The sequence below is a fragment of the Lactuca serriola genome, chromosome 9, assembly GCF_051521515.1.
Source record: "Lactuca serriola cultivar US96UC23 chromosome 9, Lser_US96UC23_V15, whole genome shotgun sequence".
NCBI classification, from domain to species: Eukaryota; Viridiplantae; Streptophyta; class Magnoliopsida; order Asterales; family Asteraceae; genus Lactuca; species Lactuca serriola.
In genome coordinates, this window is record NC_136416.1 from 83,794,250 (window position 1) to 83,802,372 (window position 8,123).

General features: G+C 42.8%; 1 protein-coding gene across 4 annotated transcripts; it reads left to right on the top strand.

Moving 5' to 3' along the window:
• The first annotated feature begins 3,577 nt into the window (after positions 1 to 3,577).
• On the top strand, positions 3,578 to 7,577 carry LOC145076938 (transcription initiation factor TFIID subunit 1-like). 4 transcript variants are annotated; one of them, XM_079022733.1, is made up of 10 exons: positions 3,578 to 4,426; positions 4,703 to 4,927; positions 5,051 to 5,567; positions 6,171 to 6,212; positions 6,293 to 6,325; positions 6,420 to 6,470; positions 6,541 to 6,750; positions 6,837 to 6,899; positions 6,987 to 7,190; positions 7,269 to 7,577. In XM_079022733.1, the coding sequence occupies exons 5-9, from the start codon at positions 6,323 to 6,325 to the stop codon at positions 7,014 to 7,016; spliced, it is 357 nt and encodes a 118-aa protein (XP_078878859.1). In that variant the 5' UTR covers positions 3,578 to 4,426; positions 4,703 to 4,927; positions 5,051 to 5,567; positions 6,171 to 6,212; positions 6,293 to 6,322; the 3' UTR covers positions 7,017 to 7,190; positions 7,269 to 7,577. The 4 variants fall into 4 exon arrangements, with proteins under 4 accessions (XP_078878859.1, XP_078878856.1, XP_078878858.1 ...); XM_079022730.1 differs by having other exon boundaries at positions 6,293 to 6,470; XM_079022732.1 differs by having other exon boundaries at positions 6,293 to 6,470; positions 7,303 to 7,577.
• Positions 7,578 to 8,123: the final 546 nt, after the last annotated feature.

Below are 8,123 nucleotides of genomic sequence, written 5' to 3' on the forward strand. Positions count from 1 at the left end.
GGGACACGTCGCATGTGTATAGACTAACGGGAGCTGAACAAGGTAACGATGAAGAACCGTTACCCACTCCCGAGGATAGATGATATGTTCGATCAACTATAGGGAGCATCTTGGTTTTCCAAGATTGATCTACGCTCCGGATATCACCAGATGCGAGTCAGGGATGAGGATGTTCAGAAGACCTCCAACGATTCTTCTGGTCTTCTGCTACGACGGAGATCTGGACATCACAATTAAAGAGATGCGTTAGAGCCGCCCCAGGGACTGTGCCCCAGGAGCGGACTCCGACAATCAAGTTAGATCAGTTGATAGATCTGAGATGGCTCTCTTTAGCTACAGAGGACTATCTTGGTGCTGCTGGTGGTGTATGGTGGCTGACGGCGGCGGGTGGCGGCTGAGCCACCCAGCTGAAGTATGGTATGGCGGTTGAGCTATGGGGAAGAGTCCAGGGGAAAGGTCCCAGGGAAAGGCCCCTTGGGAAAAGTCCCTTAGGAAAGCTCCTAGGAGAGGTCCCCTTCCATGGAGGAGGTACTGTTCATTATATAGGGGACAATTAGGTCAAGGGAAATTAGGTCAGGCCTTGAGCAAGCCTAATTCAGGCCTAGCTAGCAAGGAGCTGGGCAAGGCCGCCCGGAGGCGCCGGGCGGGGCTGGTGAGCGCACACCAGGCAAGGCTGGCAGGCGCCCACCAGGAAAGGGAGCACCAGGTCGGGCTGGCATGAAAGTCCCCAGCAGGACTGGCAAGGGAGCGCCAGGTCAGGCCGACGGGAGAGTCCCCAGTAGGACTGGCAAGTGAGCGCCAGGCCGGGCTGGCGGGAGAGTCCCCGGCAAGGCTGGCAAGGGAGCGCCAGGTAGAGCTAGCAGGAGCGTGCCAGGCCAAGCTGGCGTGCTAGAGTAGTCTAGGCCATGCTAGTGGACCATATATCATCAGCCTTATTTCATGTTCCTTGTCTTGTTGTGGTCCTAGGGTAGAATCTTTTATTCGAAAATCTATTTGATCATTTTCTATGTATAAATTGCATGCATAATGGCAACCAATTATGATTGGTTTGATTGATATAGGTAGAGCAAATCGTAGGGTCGCCAAGGATTTGAGATAGGCGGTAGTCTGTGAGACATGATTGAGTTTGGGGCGAATTGGGGTAATTGGATATAGCCTTGGGAAAGGTACATGTAAGTGTGGAAGGTAGTATTCAGCCTGTACTACTGAAAGCACAGGACATGTACCCAAACCAATGTTAGATCTGACGATTTCAAGGAGGACCAGCGTGGGAAGATCCCTTATATGGAAATCCTGATTGTTATGATTTATTGCATTTCAGTTCAGCATGGTGGTGACACGATTTAGAGCAGGAGGATCAGGATCGGGATCAGGCGACACTACTAATGTCATTGATGAGAGGCTGCACGAGCTTATTGCAACCGAGGTTACCAGGGGCATCCTTGACGCTACCCAGTCGTTTTTGGGACAGTCAAGGAGGGTATGATGGAGATTATGGAGGAGAGACTTAGGGCATTCAGGGATGAGATTGTTGTGGGTCAGGTTGGGGCCCAAACTCCCTCCTTTTGGGAGTTCAAGGCGTGTGGGGCGCCGAAGTTTTTCAAATTCAGGGACCCCATTGTTAGCCGACCTTGGGTGGCAGATATCGACAATTCCCAGCACACGAGTTCTTGCCCGGATGCGGCAAAGGTTGGATTTTCTTCTTGCATGCTGAGAGACAGGGCACGAGATTGGTGGGGCGAGGTTACTAGCCAGGTGGGAGCAGCTGGGGTGGCTGAGATGACATGGGCCGAGTTTGTTTGACGATTTTGACTTGGAGTGTGCACCACCTATCGAGGTGCAACAACTAGTGAGGGAGTTTCATGACTTACAGTAGACCACCGAGACTATGGAGGAGATCACCACCAAGTTTCGGGAGCGAGCATTGTTGATACCACAGTATGCTACCGATGAGGATATGAGGCGGAAACACTATCATTCCATGCTGAGGGATGATATTCAAGAGTTTGTGAGCTTTACAGGGTGCAAAACCCTGAATGAGATGGTGGAGAAGGCCTGTGAGCGGGAGATGGAATTGGATTCCCGCACGAAGCGGAAGCCTGAGCAGGCCCAGGCAGCAGTAGGTTAGGCTAAAAAGCCTAAGGCCTCGGATTCATCTAGAAGGGGCCAATAGGGCCAGAGCCGGTGTGCCAAGTGTGGTAAGCCGCACAGTGGAGCCTGTCAGACGGGCGGCTCGGGATGCTTCGGGTGTGCCCAGTTAGGCCACGTAATCAGGGACTGCCCCAATAAGGGCTTGATTTGTTTTCATTGCAACCAGACCGGCCATAAGCGGGCTGATTGTTCGAGGTTACAGGAAGGGGGAGGAGCAGTGTCGGCGCTTGCGCCCGTCATAATGAGGATTACTGATGGCCGCCCTGCTAAGGCGGATGCTCCGCCGGTGAAGAGCCGCACATTTCAGCTGACTACCGAGGAGGCTCGGGCAGCGCCGGACGTTGTTTTCGGTATGTGTTTCCTCTTCTCCACTCTTGATTTATTGTATTGCTTATGTGTATATTGTGCTTGTATAGGGACCTTTGTGGTCAACGGTATATATACCCATGTTTTGTTTGATTCGGGGGCTACCTGATCGTTCGTGTCTCTTGCGCTTAGCAAGAAGTTTCGGGATGCTTCGGGGACTTTGGAATCTACGATCGAGGTAGTGATTGCGGATGACCGCATGGTGAGCGCAGTGAGGGTGTATCGGGATTGTGTCCTCAATGTGTTTGGAGAAAGGTTTTGAGTTGATGTAGTCCCAATACCGATGCGAGTAGTGAAGGTGATTGTTGGGATGGACTGGTTGGGGGCCAACGGGGCCTTGATTGATTGCGAGCGCCAATTAGTGAGGGTTCGGACCCCAAGTGGGAAAGAACTGGTTATACATGGTGAGAGGGCCCCAAAGGGGCCAACCCTCTGTTCAGCTGCGAGGGCTCGGAGGTTCCTGCAACAGGGATGTACATGATTTTAGGCTTATATCTCAAATACAAGGGTCAAGACCACGACGGATGTGGGCAGTGTGCCGGTTGTACAGGAATTCTGGAATGTTTTTCCCGAAGAGTTATTAGGAGTGCCTCTGGAAAGGCAGGTGGAGTTTCGCATTGAATTAGTGTCAGGTGCCGCTCTGATAATGAAGGCACCATACCGGTTGTCACCGCCCGAGATGTAGGAGTTATGTACACAACTTCAGGAGCTACTACATCGAGGGTTCATCCGTCCGAACAGTTCCCCGCACTACTAGAAAACTTTCGTTTAATGACACGCAAACAATGAAACACAATGATTTAGGATAGGCTTTTTGTGTGTCCTAAAAATAACGTCTATTTTTAAAAAAATGAAGGATAGAGGACACGCACTTTTGCATGCCCTAAAATTAGTGTCCAATACAAAAAGTTTAAAACATGGAAGGCACCTATGTTAAAATGAGTGTCGTGTAGGTATGTCGCTTTATATTTTATTTAATGAAACACACTTTTTCTTCTTTTGCAGCAATGGGGGGAAATGGAAATTCCAAAAGTTTGAAAGGCCGCCATTTTATCCTCTACCTTATTTCCATTGTTCTTCTCTCTCACTGATCAATAGCCAAAAAAACCCTAATATCATCACCACTCCTCGCCAACAACCGTCGGCCTTGTCCTCGGGCGACCAATGGAAGATGTTCGTGCAACCTACACAATCAGTAAAGCGCTAGGCCACGACCAATTTGGCGTGACGTATCTTGTCACTCACAAAACCACGCACCAACAGTTCGCTTACAAGTCAATCGCGATGTGGAAGCTGATTAACAAGGATGACATCGACGATGTCCGTCGACAGGTCCAGATCATGCATCACCTCACCGGACACCGTAACATTGTCGAGCTCCATGGCACCTACGAGCATCGGCACTCTGTTAACCTAATCATGGAGTTGTGCGCCGGCGGGGAGCTATCAAAAATAAATATCACCCTTTTCAATGATCAATAAAGTTATTCCTGTTTCTCTCTCACTTCCGTTTCCTTCCCACTTCTCCAGTTTCTGTTCTTCATCGTTAACCCAAAGACAGGGTAGGGACAAGAATTTCCAAACAAAACCCACATGCTCTTCCATCTAATCTGATCTTTTTATGGGTATTTTATTTTCCTTTTTCTTTTGATTTTGGGATAATGGATTTCGATCACATTGAATGCGTTTCAACATTGGATGAATGAAATGAGGACGAGATCCCATACCATCATCATCGTTATCAACATCAACATCAACATCGTCAAAACAGCCATTAAAATCCCCAGATTTTATCATCAAAACTCACTATGTTAATGTCGTTCCTTCCAAAATTAATCCCACCCTCAGTGTTTACAAGCTTCTCGAATGCCCTGTTTGTACCAATTCAATGTACCCTCCAATACATCAGGTTTTCTCCATTTTTCTAATTTGATTATGCTCTTACATGTTAAAATTCATATTATAATCGTTTCAAGATTCATGTGAATTTAGGGGTTTTCGGATTGTGATACATCGTTTTTTACTTCGGTTAACAAAAAGATGATGTTGACTTTTCATGGTCAAACATATCAATTTTTTAAGCCTCAAGATTTATGTATATTTCAAGTTCTTGTACGTACAAGTTGTTACCATTTACCCTATTTGTTATCAAACATTATCTCATTACCGAAATTTCCTTAAAAAGGTTAGAATTCGTGGAAATCTTGAAGTTGGAAATTAGAATGATTGACTTCAAAATTTCGTCAGACTCTTTGTTCCACTTGTAAAACACTTGTGAACAACAAGTGTCCGACTTGCAGACAAGAACTCGGTGATATAGGATGTCTAGCATTGGAAAAAGCTACAGAATCCCTCGAATTGCCATGCAAATACAGCTCACTCAGTTGCCATGGAATCTTCCCTTACTACAGTAAGCATAAACATGAAGTCGTATGCAATTTCAGGCCATATAGCTGCCCTTAAGTAGGATCAGAGTGTTCGATTGTTGGAGTTATGGTTGTGCTGATGATTGTCTTTTTTTGATGGTATGTAGATTTTCAATTGTTTTGGGCAGTATTTTTTTCTCCATTTTGAAGCATTTCAGCTAAGTATGGCTCTGGTTTATATGGCGTTTATGAGGTTCATGGGAGATGAAAGTGATGCCCGGAGTTACAGTTACAGTTTGGAGGTGGGAGGGAATGGCCGAACATAAATAGACTTAATAATGGAAGCTACCAGTGTCAAGGGAAAATAAGGCTCGATGCGATCGTTAAAAATTCATAGTATAAATGCTTACCTTGATGACTCTCCTGGACTTCAACATTCCCAGATTATAACATTAAAATCAATAACAGTTCAACTTTCAACACTAAGGAATGACACGCTTCACTCTTATTTCAATTTTTGGTGTCATTGTGCCTTATTTTTATTTACTTTACTTTCTATTGTATGACAGGAAGGATAGTTGGTCTCTTGGAAAAAGTGTAAGTTCTTTCTCTGCACTCCTGCATGGGAATGCTTCAGGGCTCTCAGGTCTAATATTTGTTGACGAAATGTCTGTTTTTGTCGAGGTATTTTCCTTCATCATCATCATCATGATGTTCTTCTTCTTTTTTTATTATTTTATTCCCTGATATCTTAATTTTTCTTGTAACACCTACAATTTCTTCACTTTTCCATTATTGCTTATATCAATTTTGATTATTTTCTCTGAATTGAATAGAAATTTTTGTTTTGTGACGAATTATGTTGACTCACTTGATGCGTAAGGTCCCATCTGGTGCTTCTATCAAGGAGATGATCCCACCTAGTTCTGTTGTTATGAGACAGTTTAATGAGATACGTTACAAATGAACAAAACACAGCAGAAAGAATAAGAAAAAGAAACATATATAATGACTTACAAAGTATTCTTTCTGGTATTCAGTATGAAGTCCTTTTTACAGAAGGATGACACGTTTCTTAAAAACTCAACCAGTCTTCTTTGCATCTCTCGGAAGTGATACAAAGCATTATTTGCCAAGTTGCCATCTTCCATAACCATGCCTTTATAGTTTATACACACAAAACAAAACAAGAATATTAATTTAATACTGAGTCGTATTTATTTATAATGACAAAATAGAACATGAGATACATTTTTCTCTCACCATTTCATTTTCACTCCTCTCAAGGTTACACTGAGTTCTTTAGTTGGAAGCAGTCTATCCAACAAGGTATTTCTGTTGTTGATTTAGTTTTCTAATTTAGTAGGAAACCCAATCTTGATCCTTTTGATATTCTATTCGATGAGCAGGCCCCAAAGGTCAGATTCCCTTAAGGAACAATGGTACCCATGCATTCTTTCAACAAATATGTATAGAGCTCCAATATATCCACATAAACTCTCATCCACTGACTATTTACTCATTCGCTCTCCAAAGGAAAAGCTCTCATTAAGACGCATTGACCGGATTTACGTTGTTGGTCAACAGGTTTGACCTATATCTTTCCTTCGTTTTTTTTCCCATCTGTATATTTATTTAAAATGTGTAATGTAAATAGGAGCCTCACATGGAAGTGATGTCCCCTATATCAAAAGGTGTTCAGATGTATAATATGAATAGGCTTCTGGTGTCCATGTATCGTGAGTTTCGTGCTCTTCAAAAACGTGGCTTGACACCTGCTATTCGTGCCAATGAGTTATCTGCACGGTTTGCAAATGTAGCTGAAGTTTCTTTAAGAAAGAGGTTAAAGTTATTGTGTGATTTTCAGGTGAAATTTTACCCATTACTTTACTTTTTTACCCATAATACCAATATATTAACAGTTTGTTTTATATTTATGGAACCAATCACCAGAGGGGTTCATGGGTTATGAAGCGAAATTTTCGTATTCCATTAGAGGATGAGCTTAGAAGAATGGTGACAACAGAAAATATATGTTTTCACTTTTCTTTAATCTTTATCTTTATCTTCCTTTTCTTTTATCTTATTTTTTTTTTGTGTTAGGTGTGTGCTTTTGAAAGCCTGCTAGCTTGAATGTAAAGACTGAAACTTCTAGGAATCAGCATGACTCATCCATGTGGTCTCTCCTCTACAATGAATTAGCTCTCTGCTGAAGTAATAGCTTTCGCTGCTGCTTCCCACATCGAGAGAGAATTACAAATAACTCCCTGGAATTTAAGCAGCAACTTTGTTGCTTGAACAAATCAGGTAAAAAAAACCAAACAGGGACTTAATACTTAACTGGATATGATTTATTGGTTTGAAGTCTTAAATATTGTTGTTCAGGATAGAGGAAACATTGAAACATTGGAGATTACAGGTGTTGGTGATCCATCTGGTAGAGGATTAGGATTTAGCTATGTTCGAACTGCTCCCAAGGCTCTAGTTTCACATGCCATTGTAAAGAAAAAAGTTGCTATATATAAATCTTGTTTACAGTGAGGCACACATTAGGTTATTAAAAATATAAGTTTGTGAATTTATGTTACAACTTCTATTGATTTGTTTTATCTTTCCATGGTACGATTATTTGTATGACATTAAATTTTATGTAATGGGTTGTATTTTTTGTATATGATATTTTATTTTATATTATGAGACATTGAACGCAAATTTAATTTCAAAATTAGTAAATCTATAAATAATATTTTTTTAAAACATTTGAAATTACAATACGCAAAAAGGTGTGTCATCTTCATTTATGACATGACCTTTCTTGACAAGGGCTTTAATGATACGCAATGCGAGTCGTAAGGTTACGACACGCAAATACGTTTCGTCTTCCTTTATGATAGGGCCTTCCTTGATACGCATTCTGTGTCATAAATGAGCGTCATAAATGTGTGTCGTAACTGCGCGTCGTCTATAGACGAAACGCAAAAGCATGTCGTCTCTCGTTATGACAGGGCCTTCCTTGATACGCATTTGTACGTCGTCTGAGCATTTTACGACACACATTGTGCGTCGTAAAAGGCTGTTTTTCTAGTAGTGTAGTGGGGAGCACTAATTCTGTTCATGAAAAAGAAGGATGGATCACACAGGATGTGCATCGATTACCGGGAATTGAATAAACTAACGGTGAAGAACCGTTATCCATTGCCGAGAATCGACGATCTGTTCGGTCAGTTGTAGGGTGCGTCT

Coding starts and splice junctions, on each gene's coding strand:
- LOC145076938 (XM_079022730.1), top strand. CDS start 6,351: ATGTATAGAGCTCCAATATATCCACATAAACTCTCATCCACTGACTAT. Junction 6,471..6,540: donor TTTACGTTGTTGGTCAACAG/GTTTGACCTATA, acceptor TAATGTAAATAG/GAGCCTCACATGGAAGTGAT. Junction 6,900..6,986: donor AGGATGAGCTTAGAAGAATG/GTGACAACAGAA, acceptor TTTTTGTGTTAG/GTGTGTGCTTTTGAAAGCCT.